Source organism: Amblyraja radiata, chromosome 25 (genome assembly GCF_010909765.2).
Source record: "Amblyraja radiata isolate CabotCenter1 chromosome 25, sAmbRad1.1.pri, whole genome shotgun sequence".
NCBI lineage: Eukaryota > Metazoa > Chordata > Chondrichthyes > Rajiformes > Rajidae > Amblyraja > Amblyraja radiata.
Genome location: NC_045980.1, coordinates 30,774,653 through 30,790,999, shown reverse-complemented (window position 1 = coordinate 30,790,999; position 16,347 = coordinate 30,774,653). Strand labels below are relative to the sequence as shown.

Sequence of the window (16,347 nt, the reverse complement as noted above, 5' to 3'; positions counted from 1 at the left end):
TAGAAGGAAAAGGGTATCACTGTTATATGGATGTAACATTGCACTTGGAAGGAAAATTCAGTTTGATGACTTGTACCTTTATACAAGGCGAACAGAAATAGCTATTTCTATTGTGGCACAATGTGGAGAATCAGTTTCTTGGGGCCATGGATACATTTGGAGGATACGGTGACTGCTTGGTATTGGCAGGTGCAGCCCATGATCTCTACCTATAATCTTTCTGGATGTCAACTGTTGTCCCTCACATCATTGCTGATTTTAGCTAGTAAATCTCTCTCCTGAGGCGGCACCCATTTTCCCCCTTTTCCGAGGTAAAATATATTATTACCTTATGTCCCCTTTTCCTACTTAATCTTTACACAGCCTCCTTTAAATCACGTATCCTGTGGCCTTCTAGGTTTTAACACCTTGAATCTAGTTCTAGTATTCTTGCTGTTTTATGAGTTGAATTATTCATTGCTGCCACTATTGTCTTAATTTGTTATTCCCGTGCTATTTATGTCTTAACATATCTGCGTTTCCACTGAATTATTTGTTAATGTGCACTGTTGAATGTAGGTATTAGTTCACGGCTGCCGGCAGCTTCATTAATTATTGATGCATCGGTATGTTCCTTATGGATTATCTGATCTACAACTCCACCAATACTAATTTATATATCACACATGCATTTTCAAACAACCTAACAAGAAGGCCATTTGGCCCACTGAGTCTGAACATCAGTCCCATTCCATCACTTATTTTCCTGCAACATGTCACAAGTGCCCTGTGATTCTCTCACCAGCTACCTTCAATGGAGATACTTTATGCTGGCCCATTGCCAATTGTATGTCTTTGGCACATGGGAGGAGACCGGAGCAGCCAGGGTAATTCCATATGATAGCATGGAGAATGTGCGAACTCCACACACATGGCAATGGAGGCCTCAATCAAACCAGGGTCACCAGAGAGCTGTGAGATGGTTGTGGTATCAGCACGCCACTGTGCTGCTCATCAATATTTTTGCTGCTCATTATTGTACTGATATGGAAAAGTATCTTTTACTCCATGAAATTTCTCATTACTTTTAATTTGCTGGTACCTCAGTGAATTTATTTTGCCGATGCCTGGATACTACTGATATATTTGGTCTATAATTTGCTATCCTGTACTGTATTTTCATGTGGTGAGCTGCAATTGAGTTTTTGTGTTTAGCTTGGTGACAACAGGAATTCCTCGCTCACTCTAGTTTCTCAATTTAATCTTTCACTATTTAAGAATTTAATTTTATCAGAGAAAATTTTCACCAGCACAAGTATATTGATCCTGTAGGTATTATTGCAAGAGATCTGGCCGTCCTGTTAAAAGCTAGAGATGGAAAATTATAGGTGCCTACCGATCTTCAAAAACTCCAGTTGGGATTTTCTATAAATAATTCACTGTACTACAATCTCTGTAACTGGCAGATCTGTGGTACTGATTGTGGGTGGTCTATCTGTTGTACTTGAATACTGCTAAATGGATCCCTATTGATTGATGTGAAGCTCTGAAACACCACTTGGGTACACTTCATAAGTGATAGGAGCAAAATTAGGCCATTCGGCCCATCGAGTCTACTCCGCCATTCAAACATGGCTGATCTATCTTTCCATCTTAATCCCATTCTCCTGCCTTCGCCTCATGTCAATCTCTGCCCTAAAAACTTCCATGAAGAAGGCTTCCAATTTAGTATTTTGTGGGATCATTTAAAAGCTAATTTAGCTGCTGTACATTTGGGTATCGGAGGCAAGGTGTCAAACTTGAGTATTTCCAGCAAGTTCTGTTAGTCCTATCTCCTTTTTGATAAGTTGCCTAAAAGTTACATGCTAAATATTCATTATCTATTGTGGCTAACAGAACTTGCTGGAAATACTCAAGTCGAGCAGGTTTTCTGGAGGGATGAACAGTGCCAACATATCAGCCTGATGACTCTTCGTGGTTTTATTTACAAAGGAAAAATTTAAAAAGCAAAATTACCATGTTGTAAAACCACTCCCTGCCCCCCCCCCCAAATAAGTAGCCAAAGCAGTTGAGAGTTAAACAATCCTCCAGAAGCGACAACGAGAATGTAAATTAGCAAGATCAATAAAACATCAGATGATCCCCACTTGTAAAGATCAGCTCTTTCGTGCAGATTCATAATTCAATTCCACAAACCAATAAATTCTTTGGTTTCCACCATACCCACTTCTTCCCACCCTGCTTCCAGTAAAGACTCTATCCCTTTCCTCCCAATTCCTCCGTCTACACCACATCCGCACCCAGGGTGAGGTTTTCCATACTAGGGCATCGGAGATGTCCTTATTCTTTAGGAAACGAGGGTCCCCCTCTTCCAGTATAGATGAGGCTCTCACTAGGGTTTCCTCGATATCCCGCAGCGCTGCCCTTACTCTCTCTCCCCCTATTTGTAACAAGGGCTGTCCCCCTTGTCCTCACCTTCCACCCCATCAGCCGTCGCATACAGCATATAATCCTCCGACATTTTTGCCACCTCCAACGGGATCCCACTACTGGCCACATCTTCCCATCTCCGCCCCTTTCTGCTTTCCGCAGAGACCGTTCCTTCAGCAACTCACTGGTTAACTCGGCCCTTCCCACCCAAACCACCCCCTCCCCAGGCACTTTCCCCTGCAACCGCAGGAGATGCAACACCTGTCCCTTTACCTCCCCCCCTCGACTCCATCCAAGGACCCAAACTGTCTTTCCAGGTGAGACAGAGGTTTACTTGCACCTCCTAAAAGCTCATCTACTGTATCCTCTGTTCCAGGTGCAAATTATTTACATTGGTGAGACCAAGCGAAGGCTCGGCAATCGTTTTGCTGAACACCTCTGCTCAGTCCGTCTTAACCTACCTGATCTACCGGTTGCTCAGCACTTCAACTCCCCCTCCCATTCCCAATCTGATCTTACTGTCCTGGGCCTCCTCCATTGTCAGAGTGAGGCCCAGTACAAATTGGAGGAGCAGCACCTCATATTTTGCTTGGGTAGCTTGCACCCCAGCGGTATGAACATTGACTTCTCTAACTTCAAATAGCCCTTGCTTTCCCTCTCTATCCCCTCCCCCTCTATTCCCAATGCCAAACCTTGGAATCAGCAGCTATTTTGCTTAATCGGGACTTTGCATCAATCAGAAACTATTTTGAAAAGCAGCTGTCAAAGATCCATTTCAAATTCATTGGCTTCTGTAAAATTGGCCCTAATGTGTAAGCAATGGGTGAGAAATGGGATAAAAAGAACTAGGTGATCGAAAGTCACCTGGACCTGGTGGGCCCTTGGGGCCTATTTACATGCTGCATCTCTAAACTAAACAAACCATCTTGAATAAACAGGTCATGTAGAAGGTGGTCTGGTTCTGACATACAAGGGTGTAAAGGACATTAGTTTTCTGAAACTCCATGTGCGTCTCTTTCTTGTCACTCAGGATCAGTGTGATTTGCGACCACCAACGGCAAGACCCCCTGATCAAGAAGCCGATCAACCATTCCCCGTGACTAAGACCGAGTCAAGAGAGATTCTGGATGTGCCCATTCGTCGACAAAGACACCAGGGTAAATGCAGGAGACCAGTGCTAGTTTTATTTACAATGGAGTAGTTGCTGCAGTCCCACTCAAAAAGGTACAGAGAGAGAGAGAGAGAGAGAGAGCTACTGTTTTGGTTGAGGAAGGCGTGTAGCATCTACTGGTGGTGGGATCATGTTGAAGACGGCAGAGAATGATATGTTGGATGCGGAGGCTGGTGGAGTGAAAGGTGAGGACCATGGGAATCAGAGGTGGAAGCGCAGCTATTTGGCCCCTGTTCTACTTTTATCTCTAAAATAGAAGGTGATCCTGGTGGCTTTCTTCTTGTCAAGTTGTAACCTGCTAACTCTGAAATAAGTTAAGGATTAAATCGAGTGTTTAATGATACAAAACTGCTCTGTAAGATATAGACTCAATCACCAGGGAAACTTGAAGTTAATGTGTTTCTTAGCCTTCGTAAGATGTTTACCCTGCTTGTGTCTAAATGTTAAGCAGATGAATGGTGAAGGGTTGATTAATGCTTCATGTTCTGTCATTGAACGAACTTGAACTTGATTTATCACGTAATGTGCTATAAACAAATCAGTAAGATTTAGATTTTGTGTGATTTTTGAGACTGATACTGATAATGCTCTTCATGGTGTATGTCCTATGAATGCAGGCGATGTCGAAGCTGACCACTTTGCTTATATGGGTGACAATGTCCAGCCAAGACCAGCAATTAGAAATTCGTTGAGAATGAAGCCAAGCGGAGCTACAGCCACATTCAGTCAGGGCATTGATGCCCAGAAATCCGTACCCAACCAAGACACCAACACCCTTGCTCCAAACAGCAGAATGGTCAAGATTCCCAACCGAGAAGCTTCTGAGCTGAGGAGGAGGGTCCGCAAACCTCTGGAGTTGTCGGGGGGCTTTCCCCGTCCTGTGGTAGATGTTTTCCCTGAAAGCTACAAGCCGACTTTTCCACATCCACTTGTAGATGCTAGACCCAGGTGAAGTGTGCTAAATACTACTGAACAGCAAATAATGTCTCTTCTCTTTTAAACATCCTATTAAAACTCGGTGTTCGCACACAAAACAAATGGACAGTTTCTTCTGGACATCTATTGACGTGTGCTGACGTACATATCAGGTTATCAGTGTCAGAAAAAAAAATCTGTCTGAAGAAGGGTCTCGACCTGAAACATCTCCGTAGAGATGCTGCCTGTCCCGTTGAGTTACTCCAGCATTTTGTCTATCTTTGGTGTAAATCAGCATCTGCAGTTCCCTCCTGCACAATGATCAATTAAAAATGGAATTGTTGATAGGATGGAAACGCATGTAATATTGCGTGGCAAGACTAGTGTGGCTAGTCCCATGCCTCCACATCTTTCCCACAGCCCTATGGTTTGTTTCTTTCCAGTGCAGGTCCTGTTCCTTTTTTGGGAGCTGCCATTGAATGCTCTAATGCCACCTTGAGGCAATGCATTCTAGATGCCAACCACACATCCACTCTGGCTTTCTGCCCTAAGAACAATAATTCCTTGTTTTTATAGTCACACCAGCCCCGTTGCTAGGATTTTACCAATATTTCCTTTCTGAGGCCTTTATGTTCTTCCTGAAATGTGATCAGAACTAGATCCATTACATCAACATGGGCAAATCAGAGTTTTGTAAGGGTTCATAAGTTGTGTAGTGTTGTTTTTAGCAGTTTTCTCAACCTGCCTTCTCATTTGTGCACATAAGTACCCGGATGTCTCTTTCTGAACCCCCTCTATGTTGTCTCTTCTAAAATTAATATTTTTGCACTTCGGTGATAAATTTCATCTTCCATGTGTCATTCTGCCTTAGCTACCAACTGAGGTAGCAATATTAGGACCAATAGAAACAATAAAACTCAGAAGAGTGGGGAGAGATTGTGAGGGAATTAAAAGCAGGAAATATTTGATGTGGGTTTAGCTTGTGAAGTGGATTCATCTTTGTAGTGCCTTGTGTGGGTCTATCTTCAGTATTTGATGCTGTCATTGCATTTTAAGTATTTTCTGCCCGAACAGCCATCCACTCTAAAAAAAAAAACCCCAAAAAAAAAACCCATCACTGCAATCATCTGTAAGAATTATACTGAAAGCCCTCCATAGGAATAAATAGCTATCGCATAATGTCACAGAGTTGGCGTGTGTGTTTATGTGCACCATATGTGTGTAGCTGCAGAGCTAAGAGCAATACAGTTCAAACACTTCAAATTGTTTTTTAGAATATTTATTTTAAGGATTTCACGCCACCGTGCTAGTTCATTTTGGCCATGAATAGTTGGGAAGACCCTGGGTGGAAAATGTAAAATGCTGTTGTATTTGTGTTAAACCACTGTTCTATTGCCACAGCAACCCACGTTTGAATCCAGTCGTTAAAAGGAATTTGGAGACTTGGTGGCAGTATGAAGGCAGATAATTCCAATGGAAATCAATACATTTATGTTAAGATACTTGTTTAGAAGTTGTTGGATGATAAAACTTCAACTTTTATGGAGTTGAAACAAAAGACTGCAGATGCTGGTAGAGACCAAGGATAGACACACAGAGCTGGATTAGCTCAACTCAGGAAGCATCTTTAGTTAAGTTTAGTGATACAGCGCAGACACAGGCCCTTTGCCGACCAGCGATCCCCGCACACTATCACTGCCCTACACGCACCAGGGACAATTTACAATTTTAACAAGCCAATTAGCTTACTAACCTCTATGTCTATGGAGTGTGGGTGTGGGGTGGGGGGACTGGAGCTCTTGGAGAAAACTCACACAGGTCATGGGGAGAGCTTGAACAATATAGATAAATGACTGATCTGTTGGAGTTTTCTTAATTTTTGTGATTCTCTGCATTGTCATGTATTATGGGCCTATATTCTTCACCTTTTTGTAAACTCTGATTTTGATCTTGCTGGGTGGGCTTCTACAGTCCGTAAGACCAACATTTATGTGCTTGCTCTTGGCGTCTCTTTGTAAGGCCTTTGTTTATCTTTCAGTATGACAACAGAGGGATCTAGGAATACAGTGTCTGCTGCCTCCAGGAGCAGAGTTACAGGAATAAAGGTAAAAAATAAATTTGGATTGTAGTTGGATGTTAAATATAAAGAAAGGAATGAATGTAAAATAATTTTACAAGCATGTGTCACTAGCAGCGTTTCTAGTTCTTCCTCTGCTGCTGTGTAGGTTTTCAACTCGAACCACAATCTTATTTCACACAGGACTGAGGCACCACCAAATCCTAGAAATACCAAATGGAGTAAAATAGACTACATGACAGTTGCTGAATAGGGGTGGTGTTAATTGGAAAACTTAAGGCTTGGCCAAGCTGACAGTTGCTCCTCTCCTTCCTCCTTGATTGCAGCTTCCCTTCATCACCATTACTTTTGTTGTCTTATTTGATATTGGGCTTGAGACACAGTGACAAGCTTGGTGCTATCCAGTCATATCATACTGTACATGAGCAGTCATATGGAGCACAACATGTGGTGCAAGGAGAAACATACCAGAGTGAAGAATATAGAATATACAGCATTATAGCATTACAGTTCCAGAGAGAACAAACAGTTAACAAAAAGTGAAAAGGCTGCAGTGAAGTAGGTTGGCAGATCAAGACTACTTATGAGAGGACTATTCAGTGGTCTGGTATCAGTGAGGAAGAAGCTGTTCCTGAAACTAGTGGTACATGCTTTCAAGCTTTTGTATTTTTTGTTTATGGTGAGGATAAGGAGGGTGGTTTGTGTGATGGACTGTTGCATTGTGATAGAATGCTCTCTAAAGTGCATCTGTAGAAGTTGGTAATAGTTGTTGGAGAACTTGCTTAGTCTTTTGTGGAAGTAGAAGTGTAGGTGTGCTGATGACTGTAGCGTAACTGTGGCTGCTCCAGGACACATTGTTGGTGATATTCATGGCTAATAATTTAAAGCACTTTATCATCCTCATTTTGGCACCATTGATGCTCCTGCATACAGAAATGCAGACTACCATCTGTGCCACCCTGAAATCTCTCAGCGCCAGAGATGTGGGTTTGATAATGACCTTGGGTGCTGTCTATGAAGAGTTTGCACGTTCTCCCTGAGCCCACGTGGGTTTCTGTTGGGGGTGCTCTGCTTTACTTCCACATCCTAAATATATGCAGGTTCGTCGGTTAAATGGTCTCTATAAATTGTCCCTCACCTGTAGTGAGTGGATGCGAAAATGGAATAACATAGAACTAGTATGAACGGATGATCAATGGACGGCATGGACTCGATGGGCCAAAGGGCCTGTTGCCCTGGCATATCTTTCAATTCAATACAGATCGATCTTCACTAAAAAAAACATTTGGACAGCTGCAAGGATAGAAATGGTTTGGAGGGTTAGGGACCAAACATGGGCAAATGTGATTAGCTTAGATGGGGCATCTTGGTCTGCATGGCCAAGTTGAGGCAAAAGCCCAGTTTCTGTGCTGTACGACTTTGTGTAGAGGGTGCCAGGAGTCTGAATCTCAGTGCCTGAAAAGGAAGTGGGGGCAGAAATCCTTGGCCCATAATGTGGAGCTGTAGCCCTAGTACTGGAAGGTGGGCTTGGGCTGGGTTGCTCTCTTTCACCTGACAGACATTGGGTAGCGTGAGTCCTGTGTGAACACATTCTTTTATTTATAATTAATGCGATTAAAGCAAAACACTTTGGATGGTGGAAATCTGAAATAGAATAAGAAGCTGCTGGAAATACTCAGCAATTCAGGCAGCTTCTGTGAAGAAGGAAATAAAGTTGACATATTGGGTTGATAACTGCAACATGTGGTGTTCTTTTTCTCTCCATTGCAGCAGAATATACCGAAAACTAGGCCAGAAAATGCTGGAAAGGAAGAGGAGTGATAAAATGGGACTGAGCTGTACATTTCAATGCTGTTCAACTACTAAATTTAATTAATCCTAAACTCAGGACTTTTATTTTCCTCCTATGCAAAGAAAATATTTATCTAATTGCTTTAAGTGGTATTGTGTTATTATTTCCTTTGAACATGGTTTGCATTGATTTTTCTCTGTGGTCTATTGTGAGCTCAGTCTTGAGCCCCACAATAATTCAAATGGTGAACAGATGATTCAGTGTGAAGGTTAAAATGGAAACTGCTAGAAATGTTCAGCCGATCATGCAACATCAATGATAATGTTTTGGGTTAGAACTGCAAGGCTGGTAATAAAACCCATCTGCATGATGCAAAGTGGGAAAGTGAGAAAGAATAAAAGGGAAAGTCCAAGATGGCATGGAAAACGAGGAGATGGGGTAGGCAGCTAGACAAGTAACTGAAGATGGTTCTAATAAAGTGAGAATAGCAGAATTATTATCTGAAAATTTTGAGCTCTTGTTTGGAATGCTGTAATTTGGCTGGTTGTGCTAAATTCTATTTTCTGTGCACTGAAAGGACCTTGGAAATAATTTTGCAAGTTTACTTAAATAGATGAGTATCTGTTTGAAGGAGAAATCCCCCCTCCCCAAAGCTTATTTGGCACCCCTCATTGCATTTGGACACGACATGCTGTAGAAACTCACAGCGTTAAACATTCCAAGGGTATGGTTTTAAGTAACCAAATCAATTTAAAAAAAAAGGGTCAGTGAAAAATTAAGACGTTAATGCAAACATCAGAAAAGTCCCAAACTATGAACACATTTTGGATGAGGTCTAGCAAAGATCTAGTCTACAGCTTGAAGTTGTTTTTCAAATTTATGTGTCAAGATATCCTATTTTTGGTTATTTTGGGGGAAGAGCATGTGTGTAAGCCTTTTTTGCAGTCGTTTTTGCATTAGTTTATTTTTCCTGTTATAATCTTTGACACTGCTAGCTCATTCTTCTGTGTATCATGCTCAGTTTCCGCAGATTTGTCTTGCTTTTGCAACTGCTTTCCTGCCTGCTATTTTGCATTGGATTCTTTGTGCATTCATTTTTTTCCACCTGTTTAATGCACACATCCTTGAATACTGTGCATCGATCATTATTTGTGATCAGTGCGGATTTATTGAGAAATTATCTTTGACTTTGTAATGTTGTAAAAGCTTTAATATATTGTGTATGTTGAGGTTGCATCTCTAGCAGTCATGTAAGGCTGTAGGTTTCTAAAGTATCTGATTTGGAATCGAGCTTGCACATGCCCATTTAAAAAACATGGGGGAAATTTATTGGAAATAAATTTAAACTTTTCAATGGAGATTATTTAAAAAGGACGTGGGTTAGAATTTAGAACTTTGTACTATGATTATTGCTGGAAGAAATTAGTGTATGTGGCAGTTAATTAGCTAATAGCAGTTTGGACTGGCTAAAAATAGACTGGCCCATGCAAGTATTCCCTCCTTCACTCTTGCTTAGTTTGGGAGCTGATATTATGCTTAAATTACCCTGTTGCAGGATGTGAGGGGGAGAAGAGAAAAGGACATTAGCATTTTAAAAAAAGGAATGTGAATTTCAAGATCTCTGAGGAAAGGGGGGGAAACCAAGCATAACCAAGGTGATTGGGAATGGGAGGATTGAAAGAAAGGTAACTAAGTTTGGCCTGCTTAACTGCAGCGTTGGGAAGGTGCATCTTCAAGGAAAGGTTTGAGGAAGGAGAAAATTTAAGATCAAGGTTCATTTTATCCTCGCCTGCATTGACTAGGGAAGGAAAGTGGTCCAAAGGGCATGAGCCATTTTAACATTGAAATTGATATAGATGTGCAAATAGAAATGAATGGCATATAACAAGTTATATTTGTGGTTGTACTGTAGAATTGCTATTTTGGGTATAGTGTAAGCATGTCTTTGATGCAACCTTTTCAATGTGTTAAGAGTAAATACAATTATTTCGTTAACCAATTTGCTGTTTTACAAAAAACTCTCCTCTTGCTTCTCAGAGCAGTAAACCCCAATACAATGACTGGTAACCATTCTTACCATGGTCAGAAGGAGGGAGATTTGCAAGCACTTTTTATATTGAACTAGGAGATACCTTATTTAGAATTATAACATTGTTAGTAGAGATGGAAACTATGCTTGGTAATACATATTTTGTTCAGTTGGAATCAGATGTCAGTTCGTCTTCCTGCTAATTCCACAATGGGGAAAATTAAAGGACATTTTGAAACTTTGTACATAATCTAGGGATTAAATGTCTTCCTAACATTATTTTTCATAGTTTTAAGAACCTATGCTGGGAATATGTAATAATTTCTAAATGTAAGGTGTATCCAGATATTCTATGATCCCAGTTTTACTGCCTCTTGCTGCTAGACTGTGTTTATACATCGTGGAGTCCAGTAGAATTGTCGCTTTTTTTTGGTTAAACAGCTTGGTTCACAATAAAGTTGGAAATTGCTTGCACCCTCAAGACTGAATCCATGCAACACTGTTAACATAAAACACTGGCAGTGGCATCGTCTCAGTTTGCCAGAAGTAGACATCAATTGGCAAATACAATAGTTATGATTTACACTCCCTTTCTTGCACATTTACTTTGTTATCATTTCCTCTGTGCTTACCAACTCATTAGCAACTACTGTTTTTGATATCCATGTTTTTATTTGGCTTACTTTGTGTGTGTGTGTGTGTGTGTGTGTGTGGCTAAGTTATTAGGGTGGACACCTATGGGTATGATGTTTTTCACGTTTCCCCACTTCCGTGTATAGTTTTCATGTTTCTTAAATGAACCATTGGGTGGATAGCAGATCATCTGTGTAGGGGTTTCTAGCAGGTCACACAAGATCAGTTCTTTTTTTTGTTTAAATTGAAGATCTTATTGCAGATTTACATTTGTAAGGTTATGATTCCCTGAATATTGAAAGATAAAGGAAATGTTTGTCAGGACAAATGAATCGAGTAATGCATATAGAATGAAATAGAACCAAGGCATCCCCCAAATGCAGCCGTATGTCATGTTTCAAGGAGAGCAGAGAACCGGTCATTAAGAGTGTAGTTTACTTTGGTGCCCTCGATTTACGTCATGGTAGATTTTATTTTCTCCACCAGTGCTTTGAACTTCACCACTAACATTGCTGCTTTGAACCCTGAAACACGTGCTCCATATACTCTACTGTCATGTCTCGTGAATCAGCATAGGCGTGGATATGTTTGGCAGACACACAATCAAGCTGCACATTGTGTGGACTGAGCTTCGTGACAAACTATCCTTTTAAACAGATAATTGGCTATTATCTCATTGTAGTTTTTATCAGCAGGCTATTTAACTGTGTGAAATCTCTAGATTTTTAAATTTAGACAACTAAATGTATTGATTTAGTATAATAAATGTAGTTATGTTTATAGACTTGCTTTGTTGAAATTTGTTGAGTGGAAATGCAATTGGGATTGTGGTTTGCCTGCTTGAAAGCATGCGTTTGACTCGCAGTAATGTGACTGTCCATGCCAAATGAACCATGCATTTTTGTTTTTCAGTCTGGTTATTCCACAGTGCCATTTAAATGCTGCTCATCCCTTTGCATTCCCTTGCCCTCATGCTACACCAACACCTGCGGCTCTGTTCTTTTGACATTCCATCAAGTCCTACAACACTACCTTCCACCCTTCAGTCTTGATTATTGTGTCGCCCTTAGTGTTTCTGCTAGTGACATTGAATTACTACCTTTTTATATCCTGATCATTCCTCTTCACTTTCCATAAAACACCTAAAATGTGTGTTTTTGTGCACTAGTGCATATTTCCTTTGCAAAATTTTTTCTAAAATCTACTTATTGTTTGCATTTGATACCTTTCAGGAAATTTACACTGGATTAATTAGTTCTGCTCAAACGCTGAAAATATGGTTAGAATTATAATGTGTTTTTTGCTGCATGACCCACTTTTCAATGCAGACATTTTGCTTCATCCATTGCTACGTATGTAAACATTTTCCTTGCATGACAACATCTGTTTCAGCATTTTTAATATGAATGTAATTCCCATTCATACATCACTGCTTTAAGTACCACTGCAGACAAGATCAACATTACAGATGATTTTAAGATGCATTCATAAATAATTGCAATAAATATACATCAATGACTGTACAGAGCACATTAACACCTGTATGTTGATATGTCTTTAAAAATTAAACTTTATCTGGACGCTCTCAGTAAAATGGAGCCATTGTAGCAGCAGATTAACATCACCACAGCCAGCACGTCACTCTGACAGGGCAGGAGCAAAGAGCCAGATCCACACAGGTGTCAGCATCTTGTTTAAAACTGAGGGCAAAGATGAATGATTGTTCAAGCAACAACCTCCACATCTGTCTAAACAAAAACAGCTGGATATGTTGTTCGAACTCCAAGAATATAGAAACCAATTTCTGATTTTATGCATTGTCCCCATTTTACAGTGTGCGGCCTATTAAATGCCAACTCTCACACCAGTTGTTTGATTTGAAAAGTGAAGGTTAATAATTCAGTCAACATTACAGGGGCACAACTCTTAACGTTGGCAACAAAGCAGTTCTCTTTTTCATTGCTCTGCTTATTCTTGTTCATTATCAATCTTATCATAGTTGACATTTAAAAAACAGCCTGGTAGATACACTCAGCATTTTACGGTAATCTGGTTCCCGAAGGTGTGTGTACCATGTGTATAATTTGTTACGTGAGAACACTAAAAAATAAACCAAGCACTAACACTTGCTGTGGATCTCTGAACTCTGTCTGCCAAACAACTATAATTACACAAAACCTTCATTCACTCAGTTATTAAACAGGGCCTTCACTGATATACTGCAGGCCATCTGACCATTGCACAGCAAAAGATGATTATGCACTCTACACCCTATGATAGATTACATTACATTATGTAGCCAGAAGCTGCATATGCCTCAAGCCTTTTACAAGCTTTAAAACAAACACCCTGCACTAGAAAGTGCTAGAGTAAACCCAGCAACATCTGCATGTCCATGGCCCGTTTGACTATTCCTGCTCTCGCTTCTGCTATGTACTTGATAGCCCATACTAGCTTTCTACAAATTGCCCCACACATTTGTGACATCAACTCTAATTCCATAAAAGTGCTCCTCATTAAACCCAGAATAGCTTTAAAGGCAGTTTTAGTTCAAGTTTTACAAGCAATCTTGATAAATGTAACAGGTTAGTGGATATTGCATTAAAACAACTCTTTGCTTTGTCAACCCCATTTTTAAAAAGTAGAATGAACAACTTTCTTACAAGCAATCTTGGGATTATTAGCCAGGATAGATTTGGATTTACGGAATGCATTTTAGGTCATACACAGGCCCCCTGCTGCACATGTTGCTAGCAACCCTGTTTAGGAAATCAAACACATCAGGAACCCAAAATGCTGCAATCGGGTCATGGTTTTACTTTCCAGAACTCATTTTTCCAATTCAACAGGTAACATTCTTCTTGGCTCCTGCATCAATTCACAAGTTTTACCCAGTAATTTTCTATGGACTACATTAATGCAAAATTAAAACTTATCAAACAGCTATGGATTTAAACCCAAACATTTGGGGCAGAAAAGAAGTGACATTTTTCAGAGAATAAAACAAGTGCAATTAGCAAAGACGCATGCACAGCTGCACATACGTCACAATGCCAAATTAAATGTTTACAGATCTTTATCTCAAATATGAGAAAACATAAAAATTAAAATAATTCTAATCCTGAACTAAATTTACAACCTCTACAGGATATATCCTTCATGTATATCAACGCTGACCATTCTTTCCAAATAGTAGTCAATTCTCCCAACCAGATTAGAAATACAAAGAGAGGTCTGTCTCAACTCCAGTTACTGTCAATTTTTGATGTTTATCTCGTACTTGGTCCTTGTAGTTTGCATATCTTTTCTGATTCTGCTAACCACGATTACTCCAAAAACAACAAACTGTAAATGATAGGGGTGAAAGTGCCAAGAAAGATGAGCAACAATACCAAATCATGATACAGCCCAATGTCACCTCAAGTAGCAGAGGTTTGATGTGGTCTATAATATTGGCACCATGGGTAACATTTACAATACAGTTAACCAAGCTATTTTTCAATGAGTCCTGAAACTTTCATGCATAATTATTAAATCGTATAAAAGATATTGAAATGGCCACAAAGTAAAACTTGAAAAGATTATTGACTCGTACGGAATTAGGGGGGTGATTTGTACATCTATCAGGCTATTATCAAAGCCACAGTGGGATAGTTTTCATGAACTAATATTTGTGCTGCTGCTTGAAGTGTGAATTTAATAAAGAAATGCAGAATGATTAAAGGCAACTGAACTTGATTCAAGATTTACAATTCATGCTTCAATCTGCTGTGTCATAAGACAACTTCAACTATTCAAAAATAATTCTAGGCCATACACACACATCTTCACAGGGCAGAGCCCCGGGGGTAACAGTCTGATTTGTTATCCAGCCAGCATGGGGATGGAAAGACCCATTTAGGGATAAACAAAAATGGTGAATTGGATCCACCAATTGTACATCGGGATCTGACTCCTTGAAGTAAAGTTAAATTTCTAAGTAACTCAAAATACTACCCACTCCAAATCTCATTACCAGGTTCCACTGAATCGATCCATGTTCATAAGTAGAAAATTAACATCTTAAACTGTTCCTCCCCAGCTAATTCAAGCTTCTCGGGTTCTACTTCAGGGTACCTTAAGACCATTGAAAATGGGGAACAGAGCAAGAAAATATTTGCAGCCAAGGATGCAGTCAGTGTGGCGGTATCCAGCAAAATGAGGCAAGGAGAGAGTTGAGAGAGACTTGATCACAAAGTCTGGCCAACTGCTGACCCAGCATACCAACAGCGCACACTGTTTTTGGATGGTGGGGGGTAAGGAAAAAAAGGCAAGGCAGCCAGGGTCACATGATTCATACATATCCATCTATAACTAAAAGGTTCATTGCAGGTTGGTAAAAGGATACCTTCCTGTACACCAATCACAACATATTAACTTTGGAGCATTTCAATTGGGTTGCACGTGATTGTTATGACATTTCAGAAGCCAAACTTGATCCCGCTGGCACCTCCTGTGCGCTTTTCGCGAGGAAAAGTCATAACTTTTCTTTCTGGCATGACAAGAGGATAAAATTCTGCTCCAAAGTTAAGATCACGAGTATAAAACAGTTATCCCACAATCAACTAATATTCTGTTTGAACGTGTGTTTGTGTTTTAAAGTTATAGTAACGTACACTGCTGTTGTAGTGAAAGCATCGTACGTTCTTCAATAGCTGCTTAACAAGACAGCAACACACCATATTTAGTCCATCAATAGAAATGGAAATTTACAAAAAGAAAGTTTGCACCAGTGTGGAAGCATCTTGCTCGTGGAATCTTCAGGACGAACTGCTCCCGACCACGGCTCAGATTCCATCCGTACTTCCACCCCTATTCTTTTTTTTCCTTTCTTAAAAGCAGGGTTAAGGAGGTTCTTGGGCATCACCATGTGTTGTGAAAGGATGTGGGAATTCGAGATGCAACCTGCTCAGCCGCTGAGAGGGTCTTCACGGTAGTGGATGGCATAACGGAGTTTTTCCAGCATATTATCGAGTGAGGAATACTGAGGCAGTTTGATCATAAACATACAGGTTTCCACCCTGATGTATCGAGAATCTGGTGAACCTGTGTCAACGTGGAAAAGAGAAATACAAACAGAAATTAAATGACCGAACGGTAACTGATAACACATTATCTGATCACATGGTATTTTACTCTTACACATAAAATCAACCGTATATTTTTGCACAAGCTTTTGTTCATTCATTTAGAATTCTTGAGTAACTATCAAGGTTTATATTTAATGTCAGTCCTTAATTTCCTTGGTTCTGAGAGGGCAATTTCTGAATGGCCATATATGG

At 40.1% G+C, this 16,347-nt stretch overlaps 2 protein-coding genes across 10 annotated transcripts in view; one reads left to right on the top strand and one right to left on the bottom strand.

Annotated features, from left to right (window-relative positions):
• The window catches only part of trafd1 (TRAF-type zinc finger domain containing 1), a 45,136-nt gene extending 33,328 nt beyond the window's left edge, over positions 1 to 11,808 (top strand). For all 4 annotated transcript variants that reach the window (XM_033043706.1, XM_033043709.1, XM_033043707.1 and 1 more), the window contains 4 exons: positions 3,440 to 3,566; positions 4,198 to 4,528; positions 6,534 to 6,600; positions 8,343 to 11,808. In XM_033043706.1, coding sequence (XP_032899597.1) covers positions 3,440 to 3,566; positions 4,198 to 4,528; positions 6,534 to 6,600; positions 8,343 to 8,393 — 576 coding nt within the window. In that variant the 3' untranslated portion in view covers positions 8,394 to 11,808. The remainder of the gene's footprint in view (positions 1 to 3,439; positions 3,567 to 4,197; positions 4,529 to 6,533; positions 6,601 to 8,342) is intronic.
• Positions 11,809 to 12,408: 600 nt separating this feature from the next.
• Positions 12,409 to 16,347, bottom strand: part of hectd4 (HECT domain E3 ubiquitin protein ligase 4) — a 180,089-nt gene continuing 176,150 nt past the window's right edge. For all 6 annotated transcript variants that reach the window (XM_033043699.1, XM_033043705.1, XM_033043702.1 and 3 more), the window contains one exon: positions 12,409 to 16,111. In XM_033043699.1, coding sequence (XP_032899590.1) covers positions 15,975 to 16,111 — 137 coding nt within the window. In that variant the 3' untranslated portion in view covers positions 12,409 to 15,974. The remainder of the gene's footprint in view (positions 16,112 to 16,347) is intronic.